General features: G+C 37.8%; 2 protein-coding genes across 3 annotated transcripts in view; both read right to left on the reverse strand.

Annotated features, from left to right (window-relative positions):
• Positions 1–1,901: 1,901 nt before the first annotated feature.
• On the reverse strand, positions 1,902–3,222 carry LOC113113204 (forkhead box protein G1-like). The gene has a single exon (XM_026279376.1). It carries the CDS (start codon positions 3,111–3,113, stop codon positions 2,244–2,246), a length of 870 nt encoding a protein of 289 aa, XP_026135161.1. The 5' UTR covers positions 3,114–3,222; the 3' UTR covers positions 1,902–2,243.
• An 11,885-nt stretch (positions 3,223–15,107) lies between these two features.
• LOC113113126 (uncharacterized) overlaps positions 15,108–23,897 on the reverse strand; it is a 69,173-nt gene continuing 60,383 nt past the window's right edge. Inside the window, exons 3-10 of one of the 2 annotated variants that reach the window (XM_026279307.1) lie at positions 23,493–23,801; positions 20,582–20,629; positions 16,290–16,328; positions 16,108–16,185; positions 15,790–15,818; positions 15,621–15,695; positions 15,451–15,519; positions 15,108–15,272 (exon numbers count right to left, since the gene is read on the reverse strand). In XM_026279307.1, coding sequence (XP_026135092.1) covers positions 15,180–15,272; positions 15,451–15,519; positions 15,621–15,695; positions 15,790–15,818; positions 16,108–16,185; positions 16,290–16,328; positions 20,582–20,629; positions 23,493–23,801 — 740 coding nt within the window. In that variant the 3' untranslated portion in view covers positions 15,108–15,179. The remainder of the gene's footprint in view (positions 15,273–15,450; positions 15,520–15,620; positions 15,696–15,789; positions 15,819–16,107; positions 16,186–16,289; positions 16,329–20,581; positions 20,630–23,492; positions 23,802–23,897) is intronic. The other variant, XM_026279308.1, reaches the window with a different exon arrangement.

Below are 23,897 nucleotides of genomic sequence, written 5' to 3' on the forward strand. Positions count from 1 at the left end.
AGAGTTTATTTTTTTTATTTTTTCCAATATAACTTTATTTAACATTATTATTTTATTGATATTTAATAATGTAAATGTTAGATTAATTTAGATTTTATTTGTAATTGTAGCTACTTTACAAAACGTTATTTTATTGATTGTTTATTTTGGTTCTTCAGTCACCGCGCTCTATCAGGCAAATATAGTTTGTTTATATCTTTTTTTCCCCATACTTTAATTCAATAAATATCAGCAAATATATTTCGATGAATTGTTATATTTTTAGGGCGCAAAACCTGTTTCTAAAACCATAAATCTCGTATCCTTAAATATGGCCCTTACAGAAACATTTGACACCATTTTTGTCTTATTTTTCAGACATGTTTATATATTTTGAATAGGTTTGTTCTGGTAAACAGCACAGTACTTTGGCTCGAATCCCTTCACTCTCTCTCTCTCGTCTCACGTGCATCACTCATATCTGCAGGCTTTATTAGACATGAGATCTGTAATACTTACACTAATACATAATTACTCAGACACATTTCGTTTGAATTTCAACCAACAACACACTCATAAAATCATATTTTGTGTTCCGCAGAAAAATTAATAACTGCAACATTATTAGTTCCATATATATTTTGTAATTATTGTCTGTAAAACGATTACAGTTTGTCTATGCAGTGCATTTGTAAAAGCTGTATATCAGAGCTCGTTTGTTTGGTGCAGCTCGTGACCTGACACTGATGGACTTTACAATCATCTCTGATTAATCAACACTAACAGACCTGTTTATTAATCAATAAACAAATAGTACAGCTATATAACATTTTAAATGATTTATTCTTGAACAACTACATTCAAGCCAAAAAAGCACAATATAAAGAAACTTTTTAAATGATTACTTTGATGAATGCTAAGTATTTCTCGCTGTTGAATTAAACTGGCTCAGACACTGTATAGTTTTTTTTTTTTTTTTTTTTTTTGACAAAAACAAATATTTATTGTTTTGTTGTTTTTTTAGTACGAATGATGGATTTCTGTAAATACAGATCCACTCTGTCCCATCAATGTGTGCTGAAGCACTATTCCACCTCCACTGACAGTAGTTAATATTGCTCTGTAATCATCAGTAAGCAGTGTTTTATATTCACGGTGTGTTTCGAGGTGATCCTCAGAGCTGTGTGGTGTGTGTCGAGCTGCTGTAGTGTGCACACACCGATAATACACCGAAGATCTCGATCACGCGCTTTCTCATCATTCACTCGTTTACGCATTACACCATAACCTGCTCATATGATTCATATTTGAATTAAACATTGATTCATAAATAGCTTTTATAGGCTTTCATTACACTGCAGCTAATTCCAGGAGCTAGATTTAGTAAAATTAGGCCTATTTGTAATATTTTAACAAGTGTGTCCAGTCATGGTCCGAGATTCTCCTTAATGTTTTATTTATTATAAAAGACAAACAATAAAGACAAAGCCTCGTGCGTGGTATTTGTGTGTGCTACTGAAGAGTTTATTAAAGTGATATCATGTGTTTGACATGTGTCTGTGAGCTTCATATTATCACACGAGCGTGTGTGTGTGTGTGTGTGTGTGTGTGTGTCATATCAGGACACAACTCTGTATAATGACATGGGTATGACACAGGTATTACAGGGGGGGGGGGGGAGTGACTTATGAGGACATAACCCATGTCCCCATTTTTCAAAACACTTATAAATCATACAGAATGAGTTTTTTTGAGAAAGTAAAAACGCACAAAGTTTCCTGTGAGGGTTAGGGTTAGGTGTAGGGTTGGTGAAGGGAGATAGAATATACAGTTTGTACAGAATAAAAACATTACAGCTATGGGATGAACACACTTTACACAAAAACAAACATGTGTGTGTGTGTGTGTGTGTGTGTGTGTGTGTGTGTGTGTGTGTGTGTGTGTGTGTGAGGGGACCTGAGAGAATGGAAATAAATAAAAGCGTCTCTGACTCTTGTCGTTCTGTCTTCTCCAGTTCAGACATGAACACAATCATTCAGCAGGACTACTGAGGATCGTGGATGCACATGACAAGAAATAAATTAACTCGACTTCCAAAAGCATATAAATATTCCGTGCATTAACTGGCAACTTTTCACCAAAAGTTTCTTGCGCTTTCGAAGCGCACACAAATGAAACCCAGCTCATTAATGTTCGCTAAACTGCACGGAAGCATGTAGTCCATGATTGCGTGATTAGATAAACGGAATCCGTTGTCCGTCGGTTCAGAAGGAGTCCGGAGAGACGGTGTGCTGCCGGGACAGAGCAGAGAAGGACACGGTCCGGACGGGGTCACTGAGGAGCCCGGGCGGGACGGGTAACAGCCCCACGGGGGACGAGCTCATCCCGTAAGAGTTCGTCCGACCGAGAGGACCGCCAGAGCTCCCCAGAACGGGCCGAAGCACGTCCCGACCGCCGGGGACCGGACACCCGTAACCGTGCGCCGGACTCAGAAGCGCGTGCGTCGCTCCGGTGTACGGCTGCGGGTGTAATGATAACAGAGGCGAGATGTGCCAGCACAGAGGACTGTTCTCCGTCAGCCCGAGCGCGGGACCGCGCAGTGCTCGTCTGATGGCCAGCTTGCCTCGAGAGCTCGCCGAGCGCCTCCGGAGTTTCCCCGTGCTTCCGCCGATGAACACGTCATCGCTCGAGGGGTCCAGCATCCAGTAGTTACCCTTCCCCGGGTCATCGTAATGTCTGGGCACTTTGACGAAGCATTTATTGAGACTCAGATTGTGTCGGATGGAGTTCTGCCAGCCCTGCTTGTGCTCCCGGTAGAACGGAAAGTTCCTCGTGATGAACTCGTAGATCCCGTTCAGCGTCAGTCTCTTGTCCGGGCTCTGTCTGATCGCCATCATGATCAGCGCGTTGTAGCTGAAGGGCGGCTTGTGGAGCTTCGGGTTCGTGCCGGTTTCCCCTTCAGCATCACGTGTCTCCGCGCGCTCCGGCGTCCCGGGGTCCTCCGGTGACCGGGTCGGATCGGTGCTGCTCTCCGGACGCGTCGAGCCGTGTCTGTCGCTGTTAGACGGAAGCAGCAGACTCGTGATGCTGAACGAGCTCGGTTTGTGCAGCGCTGCTGATTCTGTCTGATCCATGTCTCGGGAACTGTCTCCGGATCTGTGAGGACATCACACGAGGAAGAGAGGAGAGGAGAGGAGAGGAGAAGAAGAGAAGAGAGAGAGAAGAAGAGAAGAGAGAGAGAAGTTCACTCATTAGACAGGATCCTTCACACGATCCTCACCGACAGAGGAGGAGCCACCGGAGATGATCCCGATCTGATGCGCTTCAAGACCTCGCGCTGCGGGATACTGTCCGCCACAGAGTAAACACATTACTGTTTACTGAACCTATTTATTCATTTATTTTGCTATTTCGTTGTTTTAATGCTATTAAAAAAAGAAAGAAAGAAAAAGACTACTGTACACTTTATCTAAAACTGCAGTACACTTCTGTATAGGGCTAGACGATATGAGGAAAAAATTATATCTCTCTCTTTTTTTTTTTTTTTTGTCTGATTTGCGGTATATGGTAGCCTATATCTTGGTATTTTGTATCGGATTAAACAAATGAAGGGAATGTAAGCACATAGACAGCAGGTAGCATATAGTACAAAAACTGTCAGAGCAGCTTTGAACTGAAACTATAGACTAGGAGAGAAATAAAACAGAAATGATTTAAATGCAAAACAAACAACACGCAGCTGTTTACTGACAACGAACAGGAAATAGAAACTTATTTGCTTAATTTTTGATTCATTAATGTCTTGCAGTTTTTTTCCCTTTTCTTTCTTTTCTTTGAACAATTACAGTTTGGGCTAAAGGTGCTGTAACGCAAGCTTTACTGAACATGTACAGAGTAAAATATAAATTAATTAGTAATGCCTTACACTACTGCTACAGCAAAAAGTAATCTGTTCCTGTAATGCATTACTTTAGTGAAGTGTTACTCCCAACACTGCTGATATATCTCTCACATCAGACAATGATCAACATGAAAACTGCGTATTGATCATCATAACTCATGCTTTTACAAGCTTTTTGAGCAGTGCCTTCTTTGATTTGATCTAAATTATGTTTATATTATTATTCCCGTGTAGGATCCTTAAGTTGATCCTCTCTTTGTGTGGTTTAATTTATTTGATGTGTTCATATCTCTCAGGAGATCAGTGTGTTATACACTCTTCTGACACAAACACTGAGACAGTGCTGATAAATAAAATATATCAATAAATCTGATGATAACTGCTTTGGAAGGGACTTCTGAACACTCAGATTTGCATAACAGGAATAAATAACAATCTTCAATATATTCAGATAGGAAATAATTAAAATAGTAATAATATTGAACAATATTACTCTTTTATTTTCTGTTTCTCCTAATATAAGCAATTGTGTTTTAAGCACAAATGAGCTGAGAATATGTCCCAGTTCACTGATTTTAGTGTCACAAATTATCATCAAAAAATTAAATGTGTGGAAATAATATTTACTTGTCGTTTTTACATCTCTGTATTTAACATAGTTAAGGATTGAAGAGACCTGAAACATTAATTCCAAGCGTATTATTACTCAGACTGAATGAATGAATCCACTGCAGTGGGACAGAGGAGACATTGTTGAATCATGTGGTTATTTGTGTTTTATGTGCTTATTCTCTTATCTTCTTAACATTACTGTTGAACCTCTGATGACACATGAACTATTCTAACAGTCCTCCCTGTCTTCCTGGGTCTTCAGTTCGGTGGTCTGTGCAGGGTCAGAAAACACTCGGGTTAAACACATCTGAACCTGTGTCTGAAGATGAAGAAGGTCTAGAAACACATGAGGGAGAGATTAATGATGGAGTGTCATTTCTGGGTGAACTCTCTCTTTAATTGTCTTCAGGCTGTTTGTTTCTTCTGCAGCTTCATCTAGAAGAAGAATCCCATCCTTCAGAAACTTGAAATACAATCATATAAACTCATAATTGCAGTGACAAAATACTGAATTGCAAGATATTCAAATAAACTCAAAATTTAAAGAAAAACATGAAATATGCTGAATTGAAATTTCAAGATATGAACTATAAAGGAATTGTGATATAAAAGTCTTAATTTCCTTGTAGTAAACAGGCTAACTTAATACATTTTTTATGCCAAGTCAAAAGCTTGATATACTCTAGGAATAAACTCTCTGTAGAACTGGCTCATTTCTACATCTACCTCCTCTAGGGTTATTCTATTTTATTTCTTCTGTTTCTATAATTCCACTTAAAATGACCCACACATACAGGGCTTTATTATGAAGACAATGCTTAGACAAAATGGTTCATTTGTTTAAATGGAGTGGCAAAGTGTATTTCTGATATTTTTATTTTTTCCAATAGTGAGGATGTTAATTCCAGATATCTATATTGATTTAATATTTTTATCCGATGCAAGACATCTAGAGTTCAACTGTTGTGAATGTGTGAGAGTGTGTGGTTCTGGACGAGGCCGGTGGTTTGGGCTTACTGCCCCAAATACTGCTTTAAAACAAGCTCAAGATATTTTCATAGTTCTGACATTTATGAGCCATGTAGTGTCAGATTTCACTGCAGATTTGATGTGTGAAATGTGAGCGTGGCGAGCAGTTTGTCGAGATAATAGACAGCGGTTGGTCTAGGACCCCTGAAATACACGAGTGACTCTGACCAAGCGCTGCAGAGAGATGATGAAGAAGATGATGATGATGTCAGAGCTGTATAAGTTCAGATGCTCAGACCGAGATCATATAATACACGGTCAGAAACGAGGACAATCGATGCAGTCACGGAAACACGATCTGTAAAGTGTTACCATGCATCTTTAAAATGAGTTTGCAGCATGATCAGACAGAAGTGACAGACTGCAGCTCCCTCTGGTGGACGAGTGGATCTACTGCGAGGAAGAAGAGAAATGTGTCAGTACATCATTAAACTGATGTGACAGCTGTTATCCACACAGGTTTATAGCTGTGTGAGAGTCTGGATCAGTGGAGCTGCTGTGATCTGAAGATGTTCAGCTTTTTCCATATACATATGTACAGTATATAGTGCTGTAATATGCTGTTTATCCCACTCACACGTGCAGGGGTGGCTTTATGCCCCTATACTGTATGGATCAAAACAAAACAAAAATTAAATGTAGGATTTAATTATTACCAACTGAATGATATTTTAAGTTATATAATGTTTTAATTGTAAATGTTTATATAAATCAGTTTATTTAATCCAAATGATTTAAAAACATACTAAACTGTGTTTTTCTATTCCCCATACAATATTTGAAAACAGGGAGCATGTTTTTGTGGTTTATGAGGACACAAACTTGTATAATGACATGGTTATGACACAGGTATTACAATGAGGAGGTGATTTATGAGGACATTTTCAGTGTCCCCGTATTTTTAAAGGATTATAAATCACTCAGAATGAGTTTTTATTTTTAAATCCAAAAATGCACAAATGTTCCTGTGAGGTGCAGGTTTAGGTGAAGGAAATAGAAAATACAGTTTGTACAGAATGAAAACCATTACCGCTATGGAGAGTCCCCATAAAACCACATATACCAACGTGTGTGTGTGTGTGTGTGCGTGTGTGTGTGTGTGTGTGTGTGCGTGTGTGTGTGTGTGTGTGTGAGTGAGTGAGTGTTGAAGACAGATCAAACAGCGTCCTCCTCTGGAAATAAGAAGGAATCGCATCACATGATTTAGAGCACTGAACATATGTTTTGTGAGATCAAACACAAGTCCTGATTTCTGTTTTGTGCAGGCCTTTTTTTTTTTTTTTTTTGAAAATATAACATATATTCCTGTTTGCGCACAGCTTCCCTGTCAAACAAATATATTTATTGAAGAATAGTATATCTAAATATCAGGTCTTTGCCAAAGGCAAATATAACTTAGTTAACCTGTGTTTTGCTAGCATGCATGGCTCATGAGCTACTAGACTAGAGCTGTGTAAGGGATAATCGCTATACATTATCCTCCTGCTTATTACATGTCTACATACCAAATAAAGAAATAATTTGACACAAAATATTAAAAGGGAGTTTATTGATTTAAACCCGATTGTATTGCTTCCGCTAAAGAAAATAGTACGCTCCGTCTCTACGGTTAGAATCCTGTGAGTCCATAGCAACGCTCTGTTTTTCATGGCAACGGTCTGTAATACTCCGCACAGCGGTCTGTTATCAAGAAATAACAGACCGCATTCTACATTGGAGATCAAACAAGCCATGTAAGAAAATAAGTTAATAAAATAAGAACATCCCCAGTTAGTTAATGACTTACAGAGTCTTTCCCCCTGAAATGTAGAAATCTAAACTGGTGAATCTAGAAGAAATCTACAGATGCAAACAGATGGAGGATAGGCTACACTCTAAACAATGAAGTAAATCTGAGTAACTGCATCTGTACATTAATAAATAAAACTGAGTAGAAATAAGTTAACATTAAAAATAACAATATTTATAAATTAACTTTTTATTTATGAACTTTTTTTTAATTTCCTCTAAACCTTTATAAAATAGTATTCCATACAACCACAAATACATACATGACATTGGCTTTTATTTAATTTAATTTAATTTAAGTTTAATTCAAACAATCAAGTAAGATTTTCAGAGATTTTATTAAGTTAATTAAGTTAAATATTTACTAAGCCACAGAATATTTTTGAGTGTAGTAGGTTTAAAACAAACTCCATCTAAATGTGGATTGTGAAGGTTTTATTTGATGATGGTGATGATACAGTCCTCCCTCAAATGTGAAACGAAGTCCTTGTCAGTCACCATCAGTTATTGTGTATGTGTACATGCATAGCAATAATAATATTAATGTATTTGATTAAAACATTAAGGCAATTCAGTATTCTGATGCTTAGTTGTGTGAAGCTAAAAAGTTATTTTGCTTGTGAAACAAAACGTATTTAAACAATTAATGTTAATCACGCTTGCAGTGCAGGGCCAGGCAGGCAGCATAATGCACAGTTAACAAAATAGCAGCGACAACCCTCTTCAGTTTAGAGTGAATATTTGTGTTGATTTAAAAGTGTTATGTGTTCTGATAACACCAAAATAACTCAAATGATGTAGTGCCTTGTGCAAAAAAATAAACAAATTATTAGTAAAACACACCCCTCTGCTTGATGCAGTTATTTTGGTTATTCTCAATATATACTTGAAGCTAATAGCATAGAAAATGTTTTCAAACATGCACATTGTGGGATGCTTTCCTTTGCTGCTCTATAAACCTAGTGAATACTAAGAAGACCAGGGTTTCTGTGTGAACTGATTATTTTGTAGACATCTTTTGAAAATTAGAGTTTGAGGAAGATAAAATTAATTAACTTTTTTTTATTATTATTTTTTTTAAAAAGGAAGTCACTGTTGCATTAATATATATACTTTTTTGTTTTAAAAAAAGAAAAAAAATACGTAATTATGAGAAGTGCCCTTTATTTCACTTGAGCCCCTGCCCCTCAACATGTCTGTGCACGTCCCTGGTTGTGTGTATCTCGTTTTGTGTCTGAACTTTTACACTTTCATTCATAAATTCACCCCATCTGTGTTTGCGAAACGATTGAATCACGGAATCCAGTCACTAATGAACCTTGCTGTATAACACAGAACGTCACGGAATATGGCTATTTTTGAAGGAATACATCTACATTAGGGCTGTAAAATGAATCAGATATCGATATGTACATGAATATTAAAGTTAAAAGAGAATTTTAGTCTCTTTTAACTAGAAACGATCCAAATAGCAGTGCAAATATCCAAATAACAGTTCAAAGGAGCTTGCTAAATATTGGTGGAGACAAATTTGTCATCTCAAATATTGATAGGGACTACCTAGCGTCACCCCCTAAACCTACGCCCATGTTCCTGGTGTTCTGTTAAATAAAGTTCTGTATAATTAGAATTTCCTATGTTTCAGGCCGGTGACACACTGGCTGCATGGCGTGAGCGCCGCGTGTCTGAAGCGTCCCAGAAGCGTGGCGGATTCTGTGTCTTTACCAGGCTCATGTCTTCATTACAACAATATATACTTTTTTCTACACACCTACACCTACGCCTACTGATAAAGGACACCGTCAAAAGTATTGACGGCGAAATAGATTATGTTTGACAGGTGCAATATTTGAAAATCGATAATTATTATTATTTTTTTTTATTACATTTATATCTGAATTTATGTCAACCTATAGACTTTCAAATATCAAAATATCAGGAATTCATATGTATTTGTGTACAAAATGACATTTAAACACATTTTCCTATTATATTTAGCCTGAAAAAGCTTCCAACACGCGCGCGTGTCGTGGTAAAAATAGGCGTCGGTTCTATTTCTAGCAAGCAAGCGTTTGCCGCGCCTGAGACGCGCCTGAGACGCGCATCTCTCGCAGGCGGTCTGTAATCTCTAACCTGTTAACATGGGAGCAGAGATGTATAGTAACGAAGTAGAACTACTTCACTACTGTACTTAAGTATTAAAAGGCGGTATCTGTACTTTACTGGAGTATTATTTTTTTCTCCTACTTCCACTTTTACTTCGGTACATATTTTCGCTGAGTTTAATACTTTTACTCCGATATTTTTTTTATGTGCTGCATCGTTACTCGTTACAATTATAATAATGTTACGAATCATTCCATTACAAACCACTGCCAGAACTGTAGATGGGAGATTTGATGAAGCTGGCACATCATTGAGCGAATCAAGCGATTAAGAAGACTGCGCGTGCTGACTGAACTGCTGTGAAGAGAGAGATGAACACCGAGCCGAGCCAGATAATGACTCATTCACGAGTCAAGAACCGGTTGCATAGGTTTTCAGATGACCAGTAACGTTAGTTCTTTCTGACAGTTCGATTCAATAAACCAGTTGAAGAAAACAGTTCACCGATTCTTTTGCGCTCGATGCAATGGCGTCATTGTCGTTGACTGCACCTGGGCTCATAACATTAACACAGAATCAGTTCAGAATCAATCACCAAAAGAATCAGTTCGGTTCCAGACGCTCTGTGTGTCGGTTTGCTTCACGCTAAATCACACATGCGCAGTATCATCAGCTCCTCGGTTCACGAATCGGACGCGTCTGACAGAAACGGTTCTTGACTCGTGAACGAGTCATTATCTGGCTCGGCTCGGTGTTCATCATCTTCAGTTCTCTCTTCACATCAGTTCAGTCAGTGTACTGTTTGAGTCAATGAATTACTCCGGGATATTGGTTTGTTTTAACTCAGAGGGAGTGTCAGACACATTAAACAAGTTAACAGCTTAATTCATCTGTGGATTAATGCGTATTGGAGACGCGAACTGTTTAAAATGATTCAGTTCGATTTGGTGAACTGTTTCAAAAAGATCCGGTTACATCGAATGATTCGTTCGCGAACCAGATATCACAAACTGCTTTGTTTTGAACTGTCTTACAACAGACACGGAAGAGAAGACAATGCTGAATAAAGTCGTAGTTTTTGCTATTTTTGGACCAAAATGTATTTTCGATGCTTCAAAAAATTCTAAATGACCCTCTGATGTCTTATGGGTTTGAAACAACATGAGGGTAATGACATCATTTTGCAAATTGGGCTAACTAACCCTAGTAACCGTTTTTTTGTTTAGAAGAAGTTACAGTCAAAGGAATTGTGATTGTCCTTTAGGCTAATCATTTGAAATAGTAAAAACAATATGTTCCAACTTTTGACTACTTTCTTTAATAGCTACATAACACAATACTTCTACTTTTACTTTCAGTACTTGAGTAGTAAATTTTAAAATAGACTACTTGCAATACTTAAGTACAAAAAATGTTGAATACTTTAGTACTTCTACTTAAGTGTGGTGCTTAAAGAGCACTTCAACTTCTACTCAAGTCACTTTTTTGATAGAGCACTTGTACTTTTACTCAAGTATGGGTCTCTAGTACTTTATACATATCTGCATGGGAGCCGAATTAAAAAAACCGACACACCACGCGGCTAAGACGTGTCGCTTCCAGTGTGTCACCGGCCTCAGGCTGCAAGGAACTCGACCGGAAGTTGAAGTCGGGTGGGGGCTGCCATCTTTTAGCAGAACTTCACTTGCGTTAGCATTCCCACTGACTCCCATTCATTTTGGCGTCACTTTGACAGCGAATAACTTTACATCTGAGGCGTTTAAAGACTCAGTTTGTCCATTATTTATTTCTAAAGATACACGACAATGTATAAAGGGCTCCATTACCTTCTATGTTACATTATGGCCCTGTAGAAACAGTTTTTGTAAAAAATAGGCTAACGATTGCATCATAAGCACTCGACTCTCTGTCGCATTACCGTACAGACAGGAGGAGAAGCTCGCAGGCAATTAACTTAATATGGCGTACTGGCGTTACATTTTAAAATACTATACAAAATAATTAATCAGAATACTTACTCCTGCTCACTCACGCCAAAGAACTGCCTGCTCAAGCTCGCCGTCTCTGCAAGATTAACAATGGCAGTTTGCACGCACAGCTACTAGAACATTTACATCTGTCAGACAGGTTGCTGACGTCGTCAAGCTTCGTTTGAGTCTGCGCGTCAGAAACGGAAGTGCTAAAAAACGGAAGTGCTAAAAAACGCTAAAAATGTTTTGGCCCTCCCTAAAGTTGGTGAAATGTCACTTACGCACTTGTGGTTCTCACACATTGAAACGGTTAATATTTTTACATCTGTCTGTTTCACATTCACACAGTGTGTTATTTTTAACACATCTCTCTTTAGAGAGCAGTAGGGAGGATTCGGCTCTAACAGCGTCTAAAACATTTAAGATCTTGTCACACGGGGAAATAACTAAAAGATAAATAAAACCTGTAGGCCAGAAACGAACACATTTTATTCAAGCCAATTCACGTACTCTAAAGTCTTTGAAAAGAGTAAAACAAAATAAAACAGCAACTGAACATTTCCTCCATTATTGGCCAGAAAAAGAGAGTTCCTTGTCATCAAAACATTTGGGGTAAGATGTCACAAGAGCAAGCTGACATTAGAAGCAAAACAGCCAGATACAGCAGAGATGGGCGCTAGAGTTAGTGACTAGTCTTATTTTAAGACTTGACTCCAGACTTTACTCGACTCAAGGAAAAGGACTTGTGTATATTTTTAAAGCAACTCAAGTCTAAATCCTTATATAGCCTAAATTATATTCAAAAGGGGGTCCGCATCCATCGAGACTGTGAGCTGTGACACAGCACCATTTTAAGTGAGCAGAGCGTCAGAACAACGGAGCGCAGCACTATACAGGCTACTCTAGTATTGTTGATCTCAACACAAACTTGTTTTATTCAAGCCCTTTCAGCTCCATGGCTTTCTTTCTCTCGGGATGCGCTCCGGCGCGTATGACGTGATTATTTTAACAACAGAAACACTGAGAACAGAGAAATTATAGATTACTTTCATTAAAACACAGCAGAAAAAGCAATGCTGCAAATAGTTAATTTTCTTTTTTACTATCTATTTATCAATCTATAAATGTTCAAACCAGATGTGGTTAGACGTTTCTGATCTACATTTAGCATTATCAAACTGTAGGCTAAGAACATTTCAAGTTATTTTTTTTTTTATTATAATTGAGTAATTATTGTTAGATGGCTAGGATAGAACTTACACTTTGAAACTCCCGGTTATCTTACTTTCCTCCTCAAAATTTTTATTTTTTATTTTTTTTAATATATATTTAATACTTAATGTTTTTAAATAAAATATTAAAATAGTATAGATTTCAGGATGAAAAGCCTGAACAGAAACAGTATTTTTGTCACATGGCATCGATATATATTTTGTCTATTGCATATAAAACAGCTTTGTAGGAAGATCTCAGTACATTAAGATTCTGAATGGGATTTATTTGGTGAGCCATTAAATGACTCGAGACTCGACTCGGATTCCAACTGAAAGAATTGTGAAAATCTCTGAGAAACAGTTACGAGACTTTTAGGATTTGACTTCACACACAGTTTTTTAACAAACATAATGAAAAAACAAACAAAAAATCAATCATCTTAATGGGCTTTTTATTTATTGTTTTGTCTGGAGACATTATCATGAGAAAAACACAAATGAAGATCCAAACTCACACAGACACGAATGAAGACAAAACACGTCCAGTGAGGAGAGACACGAAACCACTGGTGAAAATATAAATCATCTCCGCACAAAACATCTTAATCGTCTTCATCGTTTAGATTTTCTTCTGATTTCTGGATGTTGTGGTGTTTCGACGGGAGAATGTGAACGTGACACAATCAAACATCATTTCAATCATCCTCATCTCATAATACAGTCAACAAACATCAGCTTTCTGACTGGAACAGAAGACACTTTTATTTGAACTCATGACTCTTTATGGTCACACGTGGAAAAAAGAAATAACTGCTATTTAATTTTGTGACATAAAGAATATAATTTACACAGACACTGATGTAATCTCTCACTACTGTCTGCAAGAAACAGTCTATACATGCTGAAAGAAAGAGTAGTTTCAACTGCATTTGGTTTAAATATCTGAGACATGTTTCATATAACTCTTCCACATATACAGGTCCTTTGTCCAAAATTAGCATATTGTGATAAAGTTCATTATTTTCCATAATGTAATGATAAAAATTAAACTTTCATATATTTTAGATTCATTGCACACCAACTGAAATATTTCAGGTCTTTTATTGTTTTTATACTGATGATTTTGGCATACAGCTCATGAAAACCCAAAATCCCCATCTCAAAAGAATTAGCATATCATGAAAAGGTACTCTAAACGAGCTATTAACCTAATCTGAATCAACTAATTAACTCTAAACACCTGCAAAAGATTCCTGAGGCTTTTAAAAACTCCCAGCCTGGTTCATTACTCAAAACCGCAATCATGGGTAAGATTGCTGACCTGACTGCTGTCCAGAAGGCCATCATTGACACCCTCAAGCGAGAGGGTAAGACACAGAAAGACATTTCTGAATGAATAGGCTGTTCCCAGAGTGCTGTATCAAGGCACCTCAGTGGGAAGTCTGTGGGAAGGAAAAAGTGTGGCAAAAAACGCTGCACAACGAGAAGAGGTGTCCGGACCCTGAGGAAGATTGTGGAGAAGGACCGATTCCAGACCTTGGGGGACCTGCGGAAGCAGTGGACTGAGTCTGGAGTAGAAACATCCAGAGCCACCGTGCACAGGCGTGTGCAGGAAATGGGCTACAGAGAAGCAGCACTGGACTGTTGCTCAGTGGTCCAAAGTACTTTTTTCGGATGAAAGCACATTTTGCATGTCATTCGGAAATCAAGGTGCCAGAGTCTGGAGGAAGACTGGGGAGAAGGAAATGCCAAAATGCCTGAAGTCCAGTGTCAAGTACCCACAGTCAGTGATGGTCTGGGGTGCCATGTCAGCTGCTGGTGTTGGTCCACTGTGTTTTATCAAGGGCAGGGTCAATGCAGCTAGCTATCAGGAGATTTTGGAGCACTTCATGCTTCCATCTGCTGAAAAGCTTTATGGAGATGAAGATTTGGTTTTTCAGCATGACCCGGCACCTGCTCACAGTGCCAAAACCACTGGTAAATGGTTTACTGACCATGGTATTACTGTGCTCAATTGACCTGCCAACTCTCCTGACCTGAACCCCATAGTGAATCTGTGGGATATTGTGAAGAGAAAGTTGAGAGACGCAAGACCCAACACTCTGGATGAGCTTAAGGCCGCTATCGAAGCATCCTGGGCCTCCATAACACCTCAGCAGTGCCACAGGCGGATTGCCTCCATGCCACGCCGCACTGAAGCAGTCATTTCTGCAAAAGGATTCCCGACCAAGTATTGAGTCCATAACTGAACATAATTATTTGAAGCTTGACTTTTTTTGTATTAAAAACACTTTTCTTTTATTGGTCGGATGAAATATGCTATTTTTTTGAGATAAGAATTATGGGTTTTCATGAGCTGTATGCCAAAATCCTCAGTATTAGAACAATAAAAGACCTGAAATATTTCAGTTGGTGTGCAATGAATCTAAAATATATGAAAGTTTAATTTTTATCATTACATTATGGAAAATAATGAACTTTATCACAATATGCTAATTGTTTGAGAAGGACCTGTATGATGAATCTCATCAATCTGCTGCTGATGTGAGGAGCTCATGCATGGATCTGTCTCATGAATCTTTATTTGTTCTTGTTCACAGAGGCGTAAAGTTGACCCAGCGGCTCATTTTGTGTTCCTCTGATGGCAGCGTAAGTCACTGAATCATCTTGATCCTGAAAGAACAGCACAGAGTTTCTCCGTCAGTGTCTGAACCACAGACACATGTTGATAAAGCTTCATTTATCTGAGATTCAGATTCAGAACTACATCTCAGCAGCGTACAGACGAGAGAAGCTGCTGTTTTCTCTGAATAGTGATGAAGAACAAGAGAAGGAGCTGCTGTCTACTCACTTTGACTGATTTGACTGGCTTTTTACTGGAAGAAGAGACTTCAGAGTAAGTCACATCATCTGTCTGCTCCTAAACGTTTAACACACAGAACAGACGTGTGTCACTGTAATGTGTCAAATAATATGAGATTACAGACCAGAACTGAACGTCTAATGCTTTATTTGACTCACATTGTCTCTCGCAGCAGCAGGAGTCGACATGTTGATCGTCTCAGACGTCACTTTATCTTCATTCTCATCTTTGACCTTCAGACAACAAACAGTTCAGACTGAGGATTCACTCTTTATTGAGCTTTAAAGACAGAAATCAGATCTACATCACTGGTTTTACTGAACTCACCGCTGTTTCACCAGTCCCTCTTTTATTACCTGAAAAAACATGCCTCATGATTATTTATAATAAAAGACATGTGCAAACACAGAACATTAACAAAGCTAACGATGTTGAGGCAAGAAGCATTAAATATAATGAATTATGTTTGTTTGACTTGATAACTCATTGAGACTGACATTACAGGAATAAAGCTGTGTTTGAGGATCTCAGAGTCACATGTTTCTGTGAGACACACAATCTGAACATGATGAGCTTGTTTGCTGATCATCACAGTGAGATCTGAACAGTGTTTAATTGTTATAAAGGAGTAAATGTGAAAGTCACCAGCTCTTTTTCTGCAGATCAGCCAGAGAACAGCAGTCAGGAAAACAGCGGCCGCAGCGACAGCAGAAATCAGGATCACTGAAGAAGAGACAGACATAGTCAGATCACCATCACAGTCAAAGAGAAAGACAACAGCCATCGAGTCGAGGGAATGAGATTCAAACACTGAGATGACGGTGTACCTGTAGAGTCTGGGCCTGCTCTCTCTGGTTTACCTGGAGCTGTAAAAGATGAATGTTAGTTCAGATGAATCACATCTCCACATCATTTTCTATACTGTATTCCTTTACCAAAAAGTAGTATACTTCTATGTATTTAATTTTATTAAGTATACTTAAGTAAAGTTCAAGTATATTTTTTAAGTATACATTATGTAGCCAGTATACAAATATCAGTGTTATAGTAGTATACTTGTAAGTGTGCTGTTTCAATTCTCCTTGGAACTAAATTGGTCCACTCTCTAGTATATTAAAGTATACTTTTAAGTATAACAGTAGCAAACTTTGAGTACACAACTAGTTTACCACTATGTTTGTAGTTTGTACTGCAGTTATACTAAAAGTGAACTTATTGTTATACTACGGGTCAGTTGAATGCTTGAATCTGATTGGCTGATAAACGCTTGGTGAACATAGTTTCAGGCAGCTCTCTTTACCAGATTACAGTTCATATCACTTCACATAGTTAACTGTAATAACGGTCACACAGTTTGCACAAACAGCGCTGTTCTGAGGATTTCATCAGTTAGTCTTTAAAGTGTAGCAACTAACCACACGTGACATTTGTCACTAGCGAGGTAATAACAGCACTGTTTAGAGATGCTGCAGCAGAAGAGTGACACACAGAGAAACATTAGCCTAATTCACACAAGTTCTCTCTCTCTCTCTCTCTCTCTCTCTCTCTGTCTCTCTCTCTCCCTTTCTTCCTCTCTCAGTTTTTAATTAAACTCAATGTTGCTTTATTGGCATGAATGTAAATGAACATTGCCAAAGCTTAGTGTACATATACAGTTTAGTAGTTTTATACTGCAAGTATACTGATAAGTTTTCTTTAAGTGAATTTAAAGAGTAACTAAACCCTAAATCAACTTTTTTTTAGTTAATGACCTGTAAGAATGGGGCTTTATTAGTGCTGTTCATTGATTCAAGTAACTTTTTTGACATTGGGGTATAAAGTGTTTTAATTCTACAATATATGGTGTAAAAACGTTTCAGGTTGAACGGTGGCTACTGCAGTTGATTTTTCCTATTGGATGTTGCGGTGGCAGGTGACGTAAGCAGTTTCCAGCTCACCACGCCCTTTGGTACGAGCTACCACGCCCTTAGCAGTATAAAACCATCTTGTTCTGTCAAAATATCACTGTAGTGAGTCAGGAGCTGGATTTGCTAGTATTGAAAACGACCAGGATAGACTATTATAGCATCTATTTAGCATAGCAATTATAGTTATTGAGATTATTTTGTGTAGCCTATGTAGTTAATTAGCATAGTTGTTAGTGTAACATTATTATTGTTAGAAGCATAGTTAGTTAGTAACATAGTATTGCATCAGTTAGTATAGCTTCAAGTTAGCGTAGATTTATCTGTATTTAGTTCAGTGGTCGGGATGGTATGTAGGTGTAGTGTTGCTGGTTGCGACAGCACTGCTGAACTGCATAGTTTACCAGCAGACTTTACAATTAGGCGCCAGTGGTTGCATGCACTTGGCCTGGAAGACCGTGAGTTCCCGACTAGAGCTGGAGTGTGCAAACTGCATTTTACACGGGATTGCTTCTCCAACGCAATGGAGGTGGAAATGGGCTTCTCCACACAGCTCACGCTGAAAAGTGACGTGGTGCGGGAGTTAAGACAGCAGCTCGAACTGATATGAACAGACACCTCGACATCCTCCACTTCAGGAAAAGGTAAGGGAGAAAAGTCCTCTACTTCAAATGAACGCTCTGTTGCAAAGCTACTTGCGTCACTACAGTCACTCTCCATTTTAGCGTCTCTGACAGCAGCTGTCAATCAATCCGTCACCCGCTCAGCCCCGCCCTCGGTTCGTCCCCTCTGTCTCCGCTGTGATCTGCCCACTTTTCAGCATTTTTCAAATATTGCCAGTGGGTGGAGTCAGGCTCTGACCAGGGGTTTAGTTACACTTTAACATCATACTTTAAGTATACTACTATGTCCGTATTTAGGTTTTAGTGTGTATATGTTTAGTTATATGAATATCTGAACATAAAAACATCCAAAGAAAGAACAGGGTCTGCTTGTGAAGAAAAACATTTTATTTTAGCTTCATGCATTATTTTTTTAAACACTTTAATGTGTTTCATAAAAATAAAGGAATACAATTTTGACCCAAAAGCTGGAAAAGACTATGCGTAGATGGAGTCGATCAACTCCCCAAATCTTGACTGTAATTATTACCTCTTCATCGGTCAACATTTTATTTACGTTACGTTACAGTTTTCTTTATTTACTCTCAACAAATGGAAGTGAAATGTGACAACATGCCCACATGACATCTCAACATATTATCTGATATAATATATACTGTGACCTCTGACCTTTGATTTATGTGCTGTGACTGATTTATTGTCTATTGCTCTTCTTTATGCTGCTGAAATCCAGAGCTTTCTGCTTTAGATCTGAATGATGTTCTGCTGGAATCATCTTCTCTTAATAACATGGGATGCAATGTATTTTTATGTAACCCCCCCCCCCATCCATTTAATGAGACACTGACATGTTTCATTAATGTTTTTTTGGGATGCAGTACCACTGTGTGTAGAAGTTACCTGTTGGGAATACAAATGTATTATAAACATACTACTTGAACTTTTAAAGTATATTTTTAATGCATTTAATATAGGGCTGTGCAATTAATCAAAATTGTAATAGAATCACTATTTGAGTGTTTGTGATTTCTAAATCACTTTATAGCATGATTTTCCGTGGCCCTGACCTCCTGCAGTACGCTGTCTGAACCAATCAGAATGCAGCGCTCCTTAGTGGAGTGTGAGAACAGAACAGAACAGACTGAGCCTAACTCCAGGTTCACTCGCTCTGTCTGTGATGTGTATTTTTTTCGAGCCCATGTTAATGGATCAGAGCGTTCACTGCACACGGTAAAATATGTGAACAGAAAAGATTAGAAATAGAAAGGTGTGGAAAGAATGAATATCTAGCACATGAGCATAAAGAGAGTTGTGAGAGCACAGGACACAGTTTAAGTGAGAGGAGACATGTTTTAAGTGTGTGCACTCTCTCCGAACGAGAGCAGCGTGTAGCACACAAGACTGGTTTTGTGACAGAGCAAAGGAAATCTGCACGTGAACAGAGATCCCGCATTATTTTAATGTGCTTTCGTGTTAAAATAACACGCTCTCTCTGCTGCTTCTGCACCACATAAGCCTCTTTCACACTGCACGTCAGACCCGGCATATTGCCGTAACATTGCCGGGTCACCTTCTGTGTGAAAGCAAACACGTCCCGGGATTGATTCCCGCATTGAACCTGGGTCGGGGACCTAGTAACATTGTCGAGTTAAACTGGGACAAGCGCTGTGTGAACAAAAGCCAGATCTAATTCCGTGTCGAAGGGATGACGCTCGTTATTGCGCGACCCTTTTACCGGCTGCTTTGAAGGAAGATCAACGTTCGTGACGGAAAAATATGTGCAAACTGTAATGAAGCAGAGATCAGTTTGTTCCTCACTTTCGCGCTGACGCCGAGATCATTCGCTTGCTTCAGTGAAAGTATAATGTGCCTAATGTTTTTGACTCTTACATTACTCGTCACACGCTGATGTCACGTGTCGTTACGGGATCTTCAAGGGTTGTGTGTGAAAGCACACACATATACCGGGTCATCACTGGCAGTGTGAAAGTGCAAAATCTAGCGACCAGGGAACAATTGCCGGAACACTTTACCCCTGTATTTGCCGGGATGGCAGCGTGAAAGGGGCTCTACACACACTGTATCACACTGCAGATGGAGAACATGTGAACCTGTATAATGTATAACAAATCTATTTCAACACCTGAGACACCGCTACAATGAGCTCTATGAACACACAATGAGCTGCCTGGACACGGGTTTTATTTTATATATTGTTTTTTTGTTTGTTTTTTTCCATATGTCTAGACATTTTGTTTGACATCTTTACTTACTGATTATTTTGTCTCACGTCTGTTCTAGAGACGATACAACTTTTTGATAACGCTCTCATTGGTTTTCTTTTGGAAATATGTTTCAAATTTATACTGAATGCATGTATTACTGTAAAGCATGTATGTGTGTATCAGAATTGTGATTAAAATCGAAAACGCAAAACTGATCAAAAAATCATGATAGGTTTTTTTTTTTTTGTGCATATTGCACAGCCCTAATATAATACTACATCATTTCCACAAGAGCAGGTAATACACAAGATAACTCTAGCATGATGCACAGCACTGAATGAGAAAGACTGTGATGATGACGGTGTACCTGTAGTTTCCTGAGAGTTTATGACTGCTGTCGTAGTTGTAGCTGGAGCTGTAAAAGATGAATGTTAGTTCAGATGAATCACATGTAGAACAGAGATTTACAACATGTCCCCAAATCATTTTCTATACTGTATTTTCCAGTTTCCTTTTTTAAATGTGAAATGTGCTGATTTACTTCCCAAAGTCACTTGTATAATACACAAAACGGCTAAATAAACCGTGGACACTTAAAGTAGGCACTGAAGTAGGTTTTTATAGCAATATTTCTCGTGTGTGTGTGATAGTATTCACTGATGGTTTTGGGATCACGGTGAACATAGTTTTGAGGTTTGATAATCAGATTTTTTTTTTTTTGTGACAGTTAACAGTTTCCCTCAGTTAACCCTTCGCTGATTCTTTAAAGCAGTCATGACAGATTGTTTTTTTTTATTGTTTTTTTTTTAAATATATGCGGACAACCGTCATTGACAGAAAGAGCATGATGAAATTGTTTGCTTAAAGGTGCAATGTGCAATATATACAATGATCTATTTACAGAAATGCAATATAATATACATAACTAGGTTTTCAGATGTGTATAAAGACCTCACTGAATGAACTGTTATGTTTTTATTACTTTATATTGAGCTCTTATATCTACATACACCGCGGGTCTCCTTACACAGAAGTCTCCATCATGTTCCTACAAAAAGCCGTAAAGGGACAAACTGCTCTACAGAGCACGTTTCATCACTTTGTTGTTCTTGTGAATGAAACACTGACACAATGATGAACAAATACATTAACATTCATAATACCATCGATGTACTGAATAATTAAGTAAATATAATTCCCTGATTTACCTTCATAAATAAATCTCATTGCTCTCTCTGTCTTTAGCGATGACATCTTGACCTGTGTGGGCCACCGTAGCTTCTCTAAAGGGAGGACTGAGCCGCTAGATGCTAATCAACACCTCACGCTAAAATCTACACACTGCACCTTTAAGGTTTGCACTGCGGCTGCTGTCAGATCTTAATTAACACACATTCTGATTATTACACCACTTATAAAAGTAAAGAATATGCTAAAAAATTATGTGTTACAGAATGCTGAACACATTTTCAGTTTATCGTTGATTCAGTTTTTATAAAGAGCTCTATGTTTTCTGGATGAGTATTTTGGTGGGGCTCGAGCTGCAGCTGAACAGAATTATTTGGTTTTTATTTTAATTCATCTGTTGTGCAGTTTGTCGTCTGTGCTGGTCGACAGATATTGAGACGAGAGAAGTAGAGGAGAGCAGACCACAGTGTGACACTTTTGACTTCCTCAGTTTGTGTGAATCCACATCAGCTTCATAGAATAATTATTTTAACCACAGTAATATACACTTGTCCCGTACAAATACATCGCTCTGTTTCATAATTACAGGGTATACATTTTTATGTATTTACCCTCCAAAAATGAAGTTAAATGTGACAACATCCATATGACAGCTTAAAAGAAGTAGACAAACTATACAAGACATACTAAAACATTTTTTTTTAAATAAAATAAAATTGTTAAATAAAATAATGGTGTTTTATTAAGAATAAAAAATGATCCATGTTTGGGACGGTCCACATAAACGAACAAAAATGCTTTAGATTTCTTGTAATAATCCACTTCTGATCATTAAAGATTGAGTGTCAGTCTTTATTCACCTGTTCTTCCTGGTTTCTCATTAAAACTCATTAAAACTGATTTACTGTCTTCTGATAGATATCGAAGCATTAATAAACTGATAAACTGATAAAGAACAGATCATCATCAGAGATTATAATAATAGCAGATTTATCTCATTATATATGAATACTAAAATCTGAGATGAAAAATGTACTTTTACTATGGTAAAAATAAATGTTCAGCGATATCTTCAAAAGATTTTTGAATTTTGGCGTAGTTTTTTTTTCTCTATATAGTGTTGAAATTGAAACTAAATAAATAATAGTAAATCCAGTAAATGTTGTTCTGCTAGCATGTGTGTAAATATAAATCATGTGTGTATCATCTATCCCTGTGTTACTGTGTGTCCCGCGCTCCTCTACAAACACTAGATAATAAATAATAGTTCAACAATCAAACTTCACGACTTCACACTGAACCAGAGAAAGAGACTCACACTGACTTTAAATAAGATTTGGAGCGGACTGGCATTAAAATAGATTAAAAACTGTTTAAATCAATGAAGTTTGTAAAATAATAAATTAAAGTTTGTAATAAATAGTACTATATAAACTGTAGGCCTATGTATTTTATTCACATATTTTCCCATTTTAGTCCTGAACTGAATATCATTAAATGTAAAGGATTTGGAGTGAGGGAAAGTAAAATACATCTTTATAAAGTTTGTTAACGTTTGGTTTTATTTTCTGCTAGGACTGTGTTAAATTTCCTCTGAATGTAATAAAATCTGACTTCTACATTGATGAGACTTGTCTGTTTTTGTTGTTTTCTATCAAGTTTGACCAGTTGAGTCTTATTTTCTGGAGAATACAGTATAATATAATGTGGAGCGTTTGTACAATAAAACAAGCACATTATGTTCAACACTCGCACACATTAACTTTAGTCTTAAACTCTGCTGTAATTATCAGGAGCTTCGGGAAGTTTTGGTCCCTGGATCTAAAACATGTGAAAACCCCAGACGCAGAATATGACAATCATATTATAACTTTGATCACATTACATTAAAAGTTAAAAGTTTCATTTCCTTCGTTCCCAGAAGCAGATCTTGAGCTGTTAAACTCAACTACAGTTCATTAGTTTGCAGAAGTGCTTCGAGTTTCTTCTGTCAGACTGAAAGAAGCTTTAGTTCCTCAGTTTTTGGCACAAACAGTCTTTAATGTTAACATTATGAGCGTCTAACACTGATAGAGGAGATGTTTTCTCACCTGATCTCTTGACAGTGAATTTGGCTGAGGCCTTGACTTTATCTCCCTGAGTAACATTACATCTCCACTCTCTGTTGTGATCTTCATTCAGGAGTGTTGTAGTCAGAGAGATGATACAGGGATCTGATGAGGATGATATCTGATATCTGGAGTCTGATATATTCAGTTTAACACCAGCCGGATTCACCCAGAACAGATGAATTCCCTCAGAACTGATCCATTCATCACAAGAGACTCGAGGATATAAATACAGCCGACAGAAGAGAGACACAGAGAGATCTGAACTGATCTGAGTCTGTGAGGATGAGACTGAAACACAGAATAACACACACATCACACACTCCTCAATCATCATCAGAGATTAAATCAAGAATTTGTCATTTTTAAATCAATCACATAATCATT

The sequence above is a fragment of the Carassius auratus genome, chromosome 13, assembly GCF_003368295.1.
Source record: "Carassius auratus strain Wakin chromosome 13, ASM336829v1, whole genome shotgun sequence".
In the NCBI taxonomy this organism is placed as follows: Eukaryota; Metazoa; Chordata; class Actinopteri; order Cypriniformes; family Cyprinidae; genus Carassius; species Carassius auratus.

What these genes read in the sequence shown, in the direction of transcription:
- LOC113113204 (XM_026279376.1), bottom strand. Translation starts at nt 3,113, where the DNA reads ATGGATCAGACAGAATCAGCAGCGCTGCACAAACCGAGCTCGTTCAGC.